The 14798-nt window shown below is 46.3% G+C and overlaps 2 protein-coding genes across 6 annotated transcripts; both read left to right on the top strand.

Moving 5' to 3' along the window:
• The first annotated feature begins 8 nt into the window (after nt 1–8).
• LOC114771314 (host cell factor 1-like) lies at nt 9–11490 on the top strand. Of its 5 annotated transcripts, XM_028964930.1 has the most exons (29): nt 9–171; nt 1239–1308; nt 1523–1717; nt 2519–2667; nt 2764–2924; nt 3035–3243; nt 3360–3444; nt 3542–3648; nt 3749–3928; nt 4020–4340; nt 4551–4702; nt 4782–4973; nt 5057–5281; nt 5367–5471; nt 5625–5856; nt 5971–6113; nt 6199–6337; nt 6451–6656; nt 6742–7888; nt 8159–8307; nt 8401–8643; nt 8748–8997; nt 9106–9441; nt 9599–9717; nt 10005–10142; nt 10234–10419; nt 10503–10800; nt 10901–10964; nt 11054–11490. In XM_028964930.1, the coding sequence occupies exons 2-29, from the start codon at nt 1281–1283 to the stop codon at nt 11091–11093; spliced, it is 5799 nt and encodes a 1932-aa protein (XP_028820763.1). In that variant the 5' UTR covers nt 9–171; nt 1239–1280; the 3' UTR covers nt 11094–11490. The 5 variants fall into 5 exon arrangements, with proteins under 5 accessions (XP_028820763.1, XP_028820765.1, XP_028820764.1 ...); XM_028964932.1 differs by lacking the exon at nt 1239–1308; XM_028964931.1 differs by having other exon boundaries at nt 9–1308; nt 5625–5844.
• Nucleotides 11491–12950: 1460 nt separating this feature from the next.
• Nucleotides 12951–14723, top strand: LOC114771315 (cyclin-dependent kinase 20; the record flags this gene model as incomplete). Its single annotated transcript, XM_028964934.1, has 5 exons — nt 12951–13185; nt 13790–13903; nt 13995–14183; nt 14459–14580; nt 14661–14723. Coding segments are annotated over exons 1-5 (563 nt in total), but the record flags the coding sequence as incomplete, so codon positions are not given.
• Nucleotides 14724–14798: the final 75 nt, after the last annotated feature.

Below are 14798 nucleotides of genomic sequence, written 5' to 3'. Positions count from 1 at the left end.
AGGAAGGAGCCGTGGCATTTAATTACCAAGGGGGGTTTGTCAAGAAGATGGCGGCTTCCTGGGCGGCATGAAAAGATGTAGCGCTAGCGGCGTCTGCAGTTACAGGAATATTCAGGGTTGCGTTGTGTCCCATCCGAGAGACTATTTTAATATTGTAACAGGCCGAAACGAGTAAGTATGCCTCGCAGTGGAGGACAGGGGTCTACAGATTTTGGTAGATGCACGGCTAACAGCGAATCCGCCATTTTTAGGCAAGCTAAGCTAGCAAGCAAGTTCTTTATGGGTTTGTGCAAAGGTAGTCTTGTGTCTTTTCACATAAAGCAATTAATAAACACATAATCCACATGAATGAATTTCTTTATTATCATTTTGCAATTCAACATTTTAGCCTCTCGTTTGCTAACAAGTTAGCATTTCCTCTTGAAACAGCCAGCAGACGCTGTCCGGTCGGCTAAGTGAATTTCTTTTTTTAAAGCCGCGCCGTTCTCAGTCGTCCCGAATGACGCCCGGTCCGACTTTGAATGGAAGCTGGCAGCGCGAATGCATGTGCATTTGTTTATGTGTTGACGACTATTAACTAGCGGCCCGGTTTACGTTACGTAGCTGGGCGGTTTTTTCGTGGGAAGGTGGGGGCGAGAGGGGTGGGTGGATCGGCTCGGTTTTTGTTCGTCAAGATGGCGACACCCAGACAAGAGAGGCATGAAAATCCACCCAAGTAACAACAGAAAGTCCGTGGACTTTCGTTAAATATAAACAGTGCTTTTCTTTTTGTCCATGGTACTCTATACTATATGTAATATTTGTAATATACACATTGCGCCCCCCCCCCAAAAAAAATGGTTTTATTTTGATTTAAAAGGACTACTGCCGCCCATTTGTGCAGCTCCAGTTCACTTAGCTTAGCCTAGCCTGCTAGCCGCGCCGCCCGTAGCTTCGCGCTGTCGCCTCCGGCCGGTTTGTTGTTAGCAAAGCTACAAGATGGCGGCACCCATGCACCCGCGCCGCTCCGCTCCGGCGAGCATCTAACCGAACGGCCGCGCCGCCCCGCGTCTTTCGCCTCGAAATGCGCCGAAGCCCCGCGGCCTTGTAGGCGGACACGTCGCCCTCCTCGTTCATTTCGCTCCCCTGCCGAATTTCGGCTCGCCGGCGTTCGAGTTTGTTGCAAAGCGTCCGTGGTGCTAAAATGGCGGCTTCCGTGGGTTTCTTGCTAGCTTAGCTGATGCGCCTTCTTTCGCTAGCCTGCAGTGAGTAAAGGACAGATCTGCGTTATTTACGCCTGGATGTCCAGGGATTCCGTTAATCACATAAGTAAGTAGCTGGCTCGGCTCGTTTACACGTTTTTATAGTGACGCGCACCCTAAATTTGTGTGCGTTTTAGCTGCGCGCCTGCAGCTAACTGACATGCTCTGGCTAGCGGCTTAGCCTTTAGCAAGTGTGCTGTGGTAACGTTTGGCGTTCGTTTTGAGTTGCAACTTCTCACGGTTCTCTCGGCCGGACCTTTTCTTCCTTCTCGCCGATAAAGAAATGTCTTCTGGTACCTTGGCACCCGGGGCCACCGGGCCCTTTCTGCAGCCCAGATGGAAGCGGGTTTTGGGCTGGTCCGGCCCGGTCCCCCGGCCCCGACACGGTCACCGAGCCGTGGCAATAAAGGAATTAATGGTGGTCTTTGGCGGTGGAAACGAAGGGATCGTCGACGAACTGCACGTCTACAATACAGGTAAGACATGGCAACATAACCGTTCTGAACCGTTCGTAAGGAATGTCATTTAAGTTTGCTGAGCTAGTTCCATTGCAACCCCGTTAGCCTGCTAATTGCAGCTAATGTTTTAGGTACCAGCTAGGTTGATGTTTTGCTAGCCACCTCACGTTTGCCTCTTAAATTTTAAGTGCTTAACTTTTGTGCAGGGCATGTGCGCTCATTTCATGCGAGTCTCTCGAATTTGTGAAAATGAACCGCTAATCCTAGGAAGCCGCATTGGCTTAAATCGTCGGGAATCGAACAGGGTTTTGATGGTAATTCCATTCAAACCATTAGGTAGCCACCATGACTCTACGCGGCGCCTAATTCATTCATTCGTGAGTTTAATGTTGTAACGCTGCGCTTGGCAGCCCAATCTTGGCATTGGTCTGATCATTGGCGCGTTCTCGACTTCGATTGCGCCCGTAGTGTTATCCTGACCGGTACCGTGAACGTTAAAAGTTACTCGCCACCAAGACTCGCCTAACTGCCTGCCGAGTGGAGGGAAAAATACTAAGAGAAATGGCGGGTTAATAGAAGGGCGCTGACGTCACCTCAGCAACTAAAAGCCACGCCCCTGACCCGTCCCACGCCGGGCTTTGTTGTGCTTTGCGACATGCAGTCCTGAAGTAGTGCAAGCAATAACGTTTTGTGCTTCTGAGTTGTGCAAATCCTCTAGGTTTAGTAATGTTATTCAGAATTGTGTTAATTTAAATCATTTGATCTACACGTTTGCTTCGTTTCATAGTTACTTATGTTTAATGATCTGTTTTGGTCTAGCCACAAACCAGTGGTTCATCCCGGCTGTGCGTGGAGATATCCCCCCCGGTTGTGCAGCCTATGGCTTCGTGTGTGAAGGCACTCGACTACTAGTCTTTGGTGGAATGGTGGAATATGGGAAATACAGCAATGATCTTTATGAGCTTCAGGTAAGTTTGAAAAACTGTGGCTCCGGTTTAATTTGTTAATGGAATCTAAATTCACTTATTGTGTTTGTCAATTTTTTCCCTTTTTGGCTACCTCAGGCCAGCAGGTGGGAGTGGAAGCGGCTTAAGCCTAAAGCTCCTAAAAATGGTCCTCCTCCTTGTCCCAGACTTGGCCACAGTTTTTCTCTGGTCGGAAATAAGTGTTATTTGTTTGGAGGGCTTGCAAATGACAGCGAGGACCCAAAAAATAACATTCCCAGGTACAGAAATACATGCATATATTCATCCTCATTTTGTACTGCCTTACTTTGGCCTAGGCAGATGTGATTCAATGTTTATTTTCTTCTCCCCTCTCCCATTCTTTTCCTAGATATCTAAATGACCTGTACACGCTTGAGCTGCGCACTGGCTCAAGTGTTGTTGGCTGGGACATACCCATTACCTATGGGGTGCTGCCGCCTCCCCGCGAAAGCCACACTGCTGTCGTTTACACAGAGAAGACCACAAAAAAATCTCGCCTTGTAATCTATGGTGGCATGAGTGGCTGCCGGTTAGGGGATCTGTGGACTTTAGATATTGGTTTGTGCCTTTTTTTTTTTTTTTTTTTTTTGTATTGTGTACATGTTAGACTCCTTTTTGTTTGCACATTGAAATCTGTGACTGAAGGTTGCTTAGTTCATGCTTTTCCTACTCAGACACACTAACATGGAACAAGCCTGCTGTCAGCGGCACTGCCCCCCTTCCCCGCAGTCTACACTCAGCTACCACCATTAGTAACAAGTGAGCGAAGCTTTGCATTTATTTGCTCGAGAAGTATTTAGATTTGATCACTGTGCAGTGAGATCACTGAAGACCTCCCCCCCCATCTCCTCAATAGGATGTATGTGTTTGGTGGATGGGTGCCCCTGGTAATGGACGACGTGAAAGTGGCAACACACGAGAAGGAATGGAAGTGCACAAACACATTGGCCTGCTTAAATCTAGGTATTAATTTTTGTCTGAACTTCCCCTGCTTAGAAATTCTTTGAGTCAGTAAATTCTACTTGGAAGTCTGTGTATGTTAAATGTTTTGTGCTTTTATCAGATTCTTTGGCATGGGAATCCATTCTGATGGACACATTGGAGGACAACATCCCAAGGGCCAGGGCTGGACATTGTTCTGTTTCTATCAATTCAAGGCTCTATGTATGGAGCGGCAGAGATGGTTATCGCAAAGCATGGAACAACCAGGTCTGCTGCAAAGACCTCTGGTACCTGGAGACCGGTGAGTTTCCAAATGGCAGCTCTAGTGCTGTTGGCAACACGTGGTTTTATTTTTGGCGCACGTAAGCTAAAACTGTTTGTTTGTTAAACAGAGAGACCTGCGGCTCCATCCCGAGTTCAGCTCGTTCGTGCCAACACCAACTCCCTGGAAGTGAGCTGGGGTGTCGTTACCACGGCAGACACTTACCTGCTGCAGCTGCAGAAGTATGACATACCGGCAGCTACTGCTGCCACGTCCCCAGCCCCCACACCGTCGCTGCCTGCAAGCTCACCCAAGAGCCCAGTGGCAGCCACTGCTGCCCCCACTTCTACGAGTATGCCCTTATCTGGCATCACGCTGAGTCAGCAGATACCCTCACCCACCACATCCATGCCCACTAGCCCACTGGCTGCCGCCTCTCCCCGTGGACCAGGTATGGATGCTTTTGCATGCATTTTAACCAGTGCCACTAAACTGGATGTGTAAAACTTTCCTTATAATAACTTTTTTAATATGCAAAATCCATCATTCCTTTCTTATTAAGTTCTTACAATGTCTGATTTTATCAAACGTGTAATTAATTGTGTTGGCTTTTTAAAAAATTATTATTATTTAATTTTTGAGAAATTAATTTATTTTTCAGCTATTGTGAAAGTTGCTGCACCACACTCAACCACTGGAACTTCCATTGTCACTGTGCGTCAAGCCAGCCCTGGGGGAAAGTCCCCAGTCACTGTTGCATCACTTCCTGCTGGGGTCCGTATGGTAGTTCCTGCGCAGAGCACCCAAGGGACTGTAAGTTAACGTGTTTTGTAACGTCCAATTTCCCTTTTGAAACAAATAATTGGTCCTAACTCTGCCTTTCTATTTAAAGGCAATTGGCGGCAGCACACAGATGAGCGGCATGGCCGCTCTGGCTGCAGCTGCGGCCGCAACTCAGAAGATCCCACCCTCTGCGACTACTCTGCTTAATGTACCAGCAGGAGCTACCATGGTCAAGACCATGGCTGTCACTTCAGGATCCACCAGCCTGCCTGCAACTGTTAAAGTTGCATCACCAGTCATGGTCAGTGATTAAGGCACCGAACCGAAACCTTGTTTCTCAGCCTGGAATTTTGGAAATAATCCCCACTTGTTCACGTCTGTCAGGTGAGCAATCCAGCTACCCGCATGCTGAAGACTGCTGCTGCACAGGTTGGCACCTCTGCCATTTCTTCTCCCAACACACCTACACGGCCCATCATTACTGTGCACAAGTCTGGGACGGTGACTGTGGCGCAACAGGCTCAGGTTGTCACCACAGTGGTGGGTGGAGTCACCAAGACAATCACTCTGGTGAAAAGCCCGCTTACGATGGGAGGCAGTGGCACTCTGGTAGGATGTGTGGCACATTTTTTAATCTGCTTTCATTTCTGTTTATGATAAGTGATCATAATAAAAATTCCCCCCAATGATTTAGCTCTCCAGTCTTGGGAAGGTTATGTCTGTTGTTCAGACAAAGCCAGTACAAGCTTCTGCTGCAACAGGCCAAGCCAGTTCCAGTCCAGTCACACAGATTATTCAGGTCAGCCATACTCTTTTATATTATGGCAATTTCTGGAAATGTGCGATTGCTATATGCAACAAACTGTCTTGTTTGAGCATGCTTTTTAATTTTTTTTTTTTTTTTTTTGAAGATTAAGGTGATTTTAAGCACTTTGTATTTCCTACATTGTAGACAAAAGGCCCTCTCCCTGCTGGTACCATCCTTAAACTTGTGACATCTGCGGATGGCAAGCCCACAACAATTATCACAACTACGCAGGCTGGAGGCGCAGGCAACAAGCCCACAATTCTAAACATTAGCAGCGTGTCTCCCACCACGCCGACCAAGCCTGGCACCACAATCATAAAAACAATCCCCATGTCGGCCATCATCACTCAACCTGGAACAACAGGTCAGCATGGAGGTGGATTATTTTTCATTATTTGTTTTTAAATCTGATGCACAATGGACAGTCTGCATTGACCCATAATATCATTTTAGATTGTAAAGTTATGTTATTATATTGTAAAATTAATAGGTGTTACCAGCACAACTGGAATGAAGTCTCCAATTACCATAATCACCACCAAGATGGTGACCCCTGGTACTGGAACACCTGGCAAAATAATCACTGCAGTGCCCAAACTATCTGCTGGAGCCGGACAGCAGGGTGTAACCCAGGTGCTGGACTGTTCTGTTTTTAGATCATGTCTGATCATTTTCCATTATTTTTTGCAGTTAATTTTGTAAAATTTTGTTCATATAGGTGGTTCTGAAAGGAGCACCTGGACAGCCAGGTACCATTTTGCGAACGCTGCCCATGGGTGGTGTTCGCCTTGTTAGTCCAGGCACTGTGTCAGCAGTTAACCCAACCGTTACTACACTGGTTGTCAAAGGAACCACAGGTGTGTGTGTGTGTGTGTTTTTTTTTCTTAATTAATTTATTAGATTTTTCATTTACGAAAAACACTACATATAAGCAACGCATCGACCAGATATTGTAATTTTGTCTCATTAGGTGTAACAACTTTGGGAACTGTGACTGGCACCGTGTCGACGAGCCTTGCGGGAGGAAGTGTACCCACTGCTAACGCCACCCTGGCGACGCCCATCACTACTTTGGGCACCATTGCAACTCTGTCCAGTCAAGTGATCAGTCCATCCTCTATAACTGTGTCCGCAGCACAGCCTAACTTGACCACAGCCTCCACTATGTCTTTGCAGGTATGAGTGACTATAATTTTTTTTTTTTTTTAATTTAAAGCGTTTTATACCTGTTAAAATTAAATATTCAAACATTATTTTGTAGCCCACTCAGGTGACTCTAATCACCACACCCAGTGGGGTGGAGGCCCAGCCTGTGCAGGACCTGCCTGTTTCCATTCTGGCTTCACCCACTTCAGAACAACCTGCGGGGTCTGATGGAGGCGATTCCTCAGCTAATATTACTCTGGTTTGCTCCAACCCGCCCTGTGAGACTCATGATACTGGCACCACAAACACCACCACCACAGCATCAGCAAATATGGGAATGGAGCGTGTGTGTTCCAACCCACCCTGTGAGACACACGAGACCGGCACGACCAACACCACAACCACTTCATCCTCAAATATTGGTGTGCAGCGTGTCTGCTCTAATCCACCCTGCGAGACTCATGAGACTGGCACGACCAACACCACCACAACTGCGTCAGCCAACATAGGCCAGGTACAGCAAGTATGCACCAACCCGCCCTCAGAGACGCACGAAACTGGCACAACCAACACTGCCACGACTGCCAGTTGCAACATGGGCTCCACGCAGATGGGCACAGTCCCCAGCAACTCAGAATCTCAGACGCCGGCGGCTTCCTCGCCTTCCTCCTCCGACCCGGTCTCTCCCTCTGCTGATGCTGGCGGCAGTACCAGCCCAGGAGTCCTACGACCCGAGAACCTGCGCACGGGTACAACATACACCTCCACCACTGCCAGATCCAACATGGGCTCGGACCAGACAGGCACTGTTCAAAGCTGCGACAAGAGCAAGTTGTCCAGCGGCGTCTCATCCACTGTGATTCCGATTTGCTCCAACCCTCCCTGCGAAACCCATGAGACGGGCACCACCAACACACCAACTCAGGCCACGTCAAGCATGGGCGTAACACAATCTGGGGCGGTGCAGCCAGTCTGGTCGAACCCCCCATGTGAGACCCATGAAACTGGAACCACCAATACTTCTACTCAGGCCTCCTCCAGCATGGGCACATCGCAGACGGGGGCAGTGCAGCAAGTGTGCTCGAACCCCCCGTGTGAGACGCACGAAACTGGAACCACCAACACACCTTCCACGGTTACCTCCAACCTCACAGGAGCTGTGCAAAGGGTGTGCTCCAACCCGCCCTGTGAGACCCATGAAACGGGAACCACCAACACAGCGACCACAGCCACCAGCAGCTTAGACACCGGCGACGGCGCAGGTAAGTTTGGGCACTGGATCAGAACCAGGGCCCTAGTGCATTTTGTAATTCATTGCATGTAAAGTGATCATTACAAACAATTCTAAAAACAAATTATGATTAGTGTATTCACAATACAGAAACAGCCAACTTCTGAGAAGCATCATTGTTTATATAGTCAGTTCAGAGTTGAGGCTGCGTTACATTTTTGGGGAATTAAATAATAAAAATGATATGCTCTAGTAGTCGTCTTCTCTCTTAAAAGAATAACGGATTCTTTTACGATCGCAGTTCAGCAGAGTGGAGATGCAACGCAGGGTGATGTTGGTTCCGCTGAGGTCGCTTCCTCCTCCGCTGTCGACTCCACCACCATCACTACACAGAGCAGGGCCATCACCATGGTGACCCAGGCAACACCCACACCAGGACCAGCAGTACCTGTAAGTCAAGTGAATATTGAACATCGGTGTGTGTTTTCACTGCTGATTTTATCATTCATGTTGCGATCAATCTCTTCTCAATCATCCTTGCAGGAAATTTCCTCCATTGCGGCTCCATCCTCTCAGGAGGCTGAGATGAGCCAAGAGCCAGAGGCCATGGACCAGTCCACGTCTGAGGCCGTGGCATCCTCAGAGGAGCCTATGCAGACAGAACTCAGCGAGGCGACCGCAGTGAGGGTGGTATCCCTGGATGAGAGCGCTGCTGCCGAAGCTAGCACCTTGCTAGAGGTTCATGTCGCGGTTGAGCCGCAGCCCGGACAAGGAGAGCAATCTGAGGTACTGACTTGTGGCGACGTAGCACCTTTTGGTAATAATACGATAATGGAGGTTTGTGTTCTTATAAAAATATCCGAGCCTTACGGTTTACTCCGGTTTTGCAGATGGATCAAGGAGCAGAAGAGCCGGAAGCTGTCGGCATTGCTCCCCAGGGCACCGAGGCCCTTGCATTACCTCAGGAGCTGATGTCAGAGAGTCAGCCCACCACCACATTGATGGTTACCGGGCTAACCCCAGAAGAGCTGGCAGTGACCGCAGCAGCAGAAGCGGCCGCTCAGGCCGCCGCCACGGAGGAAGCCCAAGCATTGGCCATTCAGGCAGTGTTGCAGGCTGCCGCCCAGCAAGCTGTTCTCAGTGAGTATTTAAATTGGCAATTTGTATATTTAAGATGGTTTTCCTTTTTCTGTTCAATCTGGCAAACTCTTAATAAAAACTATATTTAAAATGCGTGTTTTTCCACAGGTGAAGGAGACTCTGCTCGTGACTGCCATCAGCCCACCACCATACCCATAGTCCTGACTCAGCAGGAGTTGGCAGCCCTGGTTCAACAGCAGCAGCAACTCCAGGAGGCTCAGGCTCAGGCCCAGGCGAATGCAGCAGCAGCAGCAGCCGCCGCGGCCGTCGCCGAAGCGGCAGCAGCCTTGCAGCTGAGTGCCGCACGGCCATCCGCTTTGCCCACCGAGGGCCTGGCTCCTGCTGACAGCCTGAATGATCCGGCTTCTGAGAGCAATGGTCATGAAATGGCAGCAGCGGTCACCGCGTCTGTGGCCAGACTCCTCCCTTGTACTTCTGCAGAGAGTAAGTAGCTTGTGGAAAAGTAGTCTATTAAGCTTGCATTTACCTTGCACCCTAGTTATTATTATTATTTATTTGTTTGTTTATTTATTTGTTTGTTTATTTATTTATTTTTGAATGATTTGACTATAATCAGTCATTTTAAAAATTGCTTTTGCAGCCCTCGCCCCTTCAAGTACTCTGGCGCCATCACTGCCTATGGTTGTCACCAGCCCTGCCAAAATGCAGGCTGCTACCACTCTGACTGAAGTGGCCAACGGGATAGAATCTTCTGCTGGGGTTAGTAAGACTCAGGCATATATTGCTTGTTTATTCTCTGCTGGTTCTTTACGTTTACATTTACAGCATTTATCAGGCGCCCTTATCCAGATCGACTTAAAATCTGTAGTTACAGGGACAGTCCCCCCTGGAGACAGTTAGGGTTAAGTGTGTTGCTCAGGGACACAATGGTAGTATGTGGCATTTGAACTTGGGTCTTCTGGTTCATAGGGGAGTGTGCTACCCACTAGGCTACTACCACCACAGTTCTGGTTCTGATGTATGCTGCTGTTGTTTTTTTGCCACAGAAACAGGGAACTCCACCCCCAGTCGTTAAAGCCCCAGTGAAAAAGGAAAACCAGTGGTTTGATGTTGGCATCGTGAAGGTGACTAACATGGTCGTTACACATTACTATGTGCCAGCAGATGATTCAGCAGTTACTGACGTAAGTGTGAAAAGGCTCTTGTTTTATGTATGACATATGTATGTCTCCTGTGGGGTCAGCTGAAATTCACACGAGCTTGTTGTGTGCTCAGGATGACTCTGGGAACACTCCAGACTACAGCCAAATGAAGAAGATGGAACTGCAGCCTGGCACAGCTTACAAGTTCCGTGTGGCTGGCATCAATGCCTGTGGCCGTGGCACATTCTCTGAGGTCTCTGCCTTTAAGACCTGCCTCCCAGGCTTCCCTGGAGCTCCATGTGCTATTAAGATCAGCAAGGTGAAATAAAACAAAGTCTCTTTTGCCTTTGACCCATTTGTGTTTGCTGTGGTCTAATTATTATTTGTGTGTCTGCCTGTCAGAGCCCTGATGGTGCACATCTGACATGGGAACCTCCCTCGGTGACCTCTGGGAAGATCATTGAGTATTCCGTGTACCTGGCTATTCAAAGTTCCCAGACCACCGAGGCCAAAGCATCTACACCAGCCCAGCTGGCCTTCATGCGTGTTTACTGTGGGCCCAACCCCTCCTGTCTGGTGCAGTCCTCCAGCCTTTCCAACGCCCATATTGACTACACGACCAAGCCAGCCATCATTTTCCGCATTGCTGCACGTAACGAGAAGGGCTACGGCCCAGCCACACAGGTCCGGTGGCTCCAAGGTATGGACACGGCGAACTGATTTCATAATAATGCAAGCATGCAACTTTTCTTCATGTGTTATTCATACTAAGTTCTAAATTGCATTTTACCTCTCTTCAGAAACCAGCAAAGATGGCTCTGCAGCTAAACCTGTACTGAAGCGACCAGTTGCCTCACCTGATATGTAAGTGGAATTATTACCCCTCCCACTGTCTGACGGGTGCACATTGTCCAGTTATGTAAACATCCTATTGTTTTTGTGTTGTATTGTAGGAAAGGCACTGGTTCAAAGAAGGCCAGATCAGACCAGTGAGATCTACAACTCTCCACCACCAGGATCGGAGCTGAACTCCTCCCCCTCTTACTGAACCACACACTGGCCTCAAAACAAACCAGCCCCCATCCACCACAACATTTAACCACAGCAGAATAACTCAATAACAGGGAGCGCCTTTTGGAAACTGGCCCCGTCCTGAGACGTTGTGGTGCCATGGACGCCTTATCCTAAACTATATTTTTAAAGTCATGTTGTTAATGTTACTTAAGTACAGCAGTTAAAAGCACATACTTTTGCTTATTTTCCTGACAGTTTGTGATGAATTTCAAACAGTGTTCTGTAGTAGTTAAAATGTATAACTAGTATGTCGTTTTCTCTTTCCATATTCTTTATTTTTTAGCTTACTTCAATACAAGCATAGAGAAAATATCTCTTGTCTTTTTTTTTTTTTTTTTTTTTTTCCCTGCCTATGTATGTAAATTTCTTTGGGGTGCTAGGGTGGTGATGGATCAGTAATGGTGGAGAGAGCACAGATCAGAGCTTCAGCTGGGAAACTCATCATAACGGAAACAAACAGCACTTGCGGATGTTACCAATTCAGAGGGAAAAGACTCGTTTCATTTTAAAATTTGTAATTATACATTAAACCAGAGTCCTGTAGCCCTGTTATTTCATCACTGTGTGCCCATGCATTGCTGAACGGACTCATTAAGGACTGAACAAGGTCATACTACAGACAGAAGGACTTCAATCCGTGTAGATGGGGGAGATTCCAGACTTTTGCATCACATCAAAATCTTGTAAAAGGAAAAACCAAAATTCCAAAACACTTAGCAAGTGATGGTGTGAAAGTTCTGTGTGGTTTATTTTTGTATTATTTTTTTCTCCTTTTTAAAAAAAAAAAAAAAAGACTTTCCTTACTGTGTATGTGTGTTTTTCAGAGCTCAGTTTTTAAAAACTCAATCTTCTTTTGTTCTTGTTACCAATTCATTCCCATAGTTTCCGTGTTGTCAGAGAGCCACAGTATTTTTACGTCCCTATTGCAGAGAGGATTTCAAAGTTTTTGGGATGGAAGTTCAAAGGACCTTTTGTACATGTACTGAAAATATAATACAACAGATGATTCATTGAAAGGAATGGCATTTGCTTATGTTTTTTGTTTTATTTTTGGACATTAAAGGTTGTCTGTTGCAGCAAAATGTTAATTTCTCATCATGTTAATATTTATGTTCTCTCATTCACATTTGCAAGTCTGGAAGTTCAATGTTTGTTCTGATTTCCCCAAGGCTTGTTTTAAGTTGCTAGAATTCGTTTTTTTTCCTGAATGAGAATCCATTCTCCTACACTCAAATGTTTTGTGGTGTGACCAAGGAAGGTTAAGTTCTTTTTTTCTTTAATGTATCTGAGGAACAATTTAGTTTCTTATGGCATTTGGAAAAGTGATGGTAGGATGGAATAGCAAGACTTGGAGCTCAGTTGTAAATTAGTTCTTTCACGTAGCAAGAAGTTTAAAAAAAAAAAAGAGGGGAAACAAAGGAAAACTTTGCCTTTTTATATAATTAACTGTAACAAAAATGTTTTTACATGTTGGTCATTATTGATTGCTTTTTGTGTCTTGACAGATAAAAAAATATTGTAATCTGTGTTGTGTCTGATTTCTCTCATCAGTAATTTTCACATTCATGTTAATTCATATTAATTTAAAACTACAGAAACCCGAAGACTGCTGTGCACCAGGTATCAGAAAGGACCCAGCGGCGACGTGATCAATGTGTCGGGGCCTCCAGAAATCCTGGGATGTGATTGGACGCACTAAATTGAATGACAGTCGCGACGTCCAATCGCCTCCGAGCTTCCGTCACGGCTCAGCCGCGGTTTAAAAGCTCCCCTTCCGCCATCAGCCTGGTGTCCATGGAAACATCCAGGGCTTTTCTACTTCCCGTTGATACTGCTGTACTGTGGTCGGTTTTATTTATGCTTAATAAAACCCCTTTAGTGTTAGCAGATGATATGCCATAGGTTGTTAGCATTAATTTAATTTGACCGCTAATCCATGGACCAGTACAGCCTTCTGGGTCGGATAGGAGAAGGCGCTCATGGAATTGTTTTCAAGGCTAAACACATCGAGGTAAATTGAGGATTTTAAAATAAGATGAGTAGATTTGCGCAGCCATCCGTTTGCATAATCTGTACTGTCTTGGCATGCATAGCTCACAAATACTTACAGAACGTACAAGTAAAACAGATAGTACATCCAGAAAGTGAAAATGGGTTATTTGGGAATGCAGGTGTTCTATCATTTTATCCTACTTATCGAAACGTCCTACCAAAGGCAACTGCGCATGCGTACGCCCATAAACGCATGCTGCCATTGCACGGCTTTCAAAGGTTAGTTGGAATAAGTACAGCACCAAATACTTGTGTTTCTGAGCTATTTTGGACAATAAAGTGTCATAATTAATATTCAAACAGGTAAAATGCTTGTGGTAGGATAACCTGATGGGTGTTTCTGAGCTATCACAATATACTACTTGTGGTTTATGGACAGTATAGTAGTATAATTATTATATAAACGAGTTGCACATCGCATACAGCTGGTACAGCTAGCAGGAACAGTCGCTATAAAATATGCTGTGTTAGGGAAATTCTGACAAGGTAGGACAATCCGACAGAACACCTGTTTCAGAACGCTGTGTCATTTTGAACTCTGTGCCTGTTATTAACTCTGTAAGACTGGAGAAACTGTGGCACTGAAAAAGGTCGCCCTGCGAAAGCTGGAGGATGGCATTCCCAACCAAGCTTTGAGAGAAATTAAGGCTCTTCAAGAAATTGAGGACAACCAGTATGTGAGTCCCCGAGTCATTGGACAAGGATCCAGATTCCTGGAATGGTTGAGTGTGCCCTGAATGTTTGTCTCTTGTTCCCACCCTTCTTCAGGTGGTGAAGCTGAAAGATGTCTTCCCTCATGGCACAGGCTTCGTCCTCGTCTTTGAATACATGCTGTCCGATTTGTCTGAGGTTATTCGTAATTCCCAGAGGCCCCTTACTGAAGCTCAGGTCAAAGGTTACATGATGATGTTGCTGAAAGGGGTTGCCTTTTGCCATGAAAACTCCATCATGCACCGGGTGAGAGGATCTTATTGCAATGTAAACGTGTGTGGTGGTAAATTTAGGAAGTAGGCTATGTGAGAGCAGCGGCCCTTTCAATCATAATTCGATTTCTTGTTCTGGGTATCCAAAATACTTACACATCATCACAAAGCAAAGGGTGGGTAGCTTGATGTGTCAACAATGTGTCACTGCCCCATCCATTATATCAAATAGGCCAGTGGCATTTTTTATCGTGGTGTAATAATTGTAATGCTTTTTTTCATGTCCAAAATGCACATTTGACATTTTAGGATCTGAAACCAGCCAATCTGTTGATCAGTTCCAGTGGCCATCTGAAGATTGCTGACTTTGGCTTGGCCAGGCTTTTTTCAAATGAAGGAGAACGGCTGTACAGTCACCAAGTGGCCACACGGTAGGCAAACTTCAAGATTCTTCAGGAAAATTAACCATCGCATGCTACTGACTCTTCGCACAATCATCCTCTACTTGCAGGTGGTACCGGGCACCAGAGCTACTTTATGGGGCGAGAAAATATGATGAGGGTGTGGATCTCTGGTATGATTTCCATTATTTGAAATGGGTGGCATAAACAGTAATGGTGGTCTGTTGGCATTTAATATATATTATAAA

This window comes from Denticeps clupeoides, unplaced genomic scaffold (assembly GCF_900700375.1).
Source record: "Denticeps clupeoides unplaced genomic scaffold, fDenClu1.1, whole genome shotgun sequence".
NCBI lineage: Eukaryota > Metazoa > Chordata > Actinopteri > Clupeiformes > Denticipitidae > Denticeps > Denticeps clupeoides.
The sequence above is the reverse complement of the archived record's forward strand: the minus strand, read 5'-3'. Positions and strand labels throughout refer to the sequence as shown.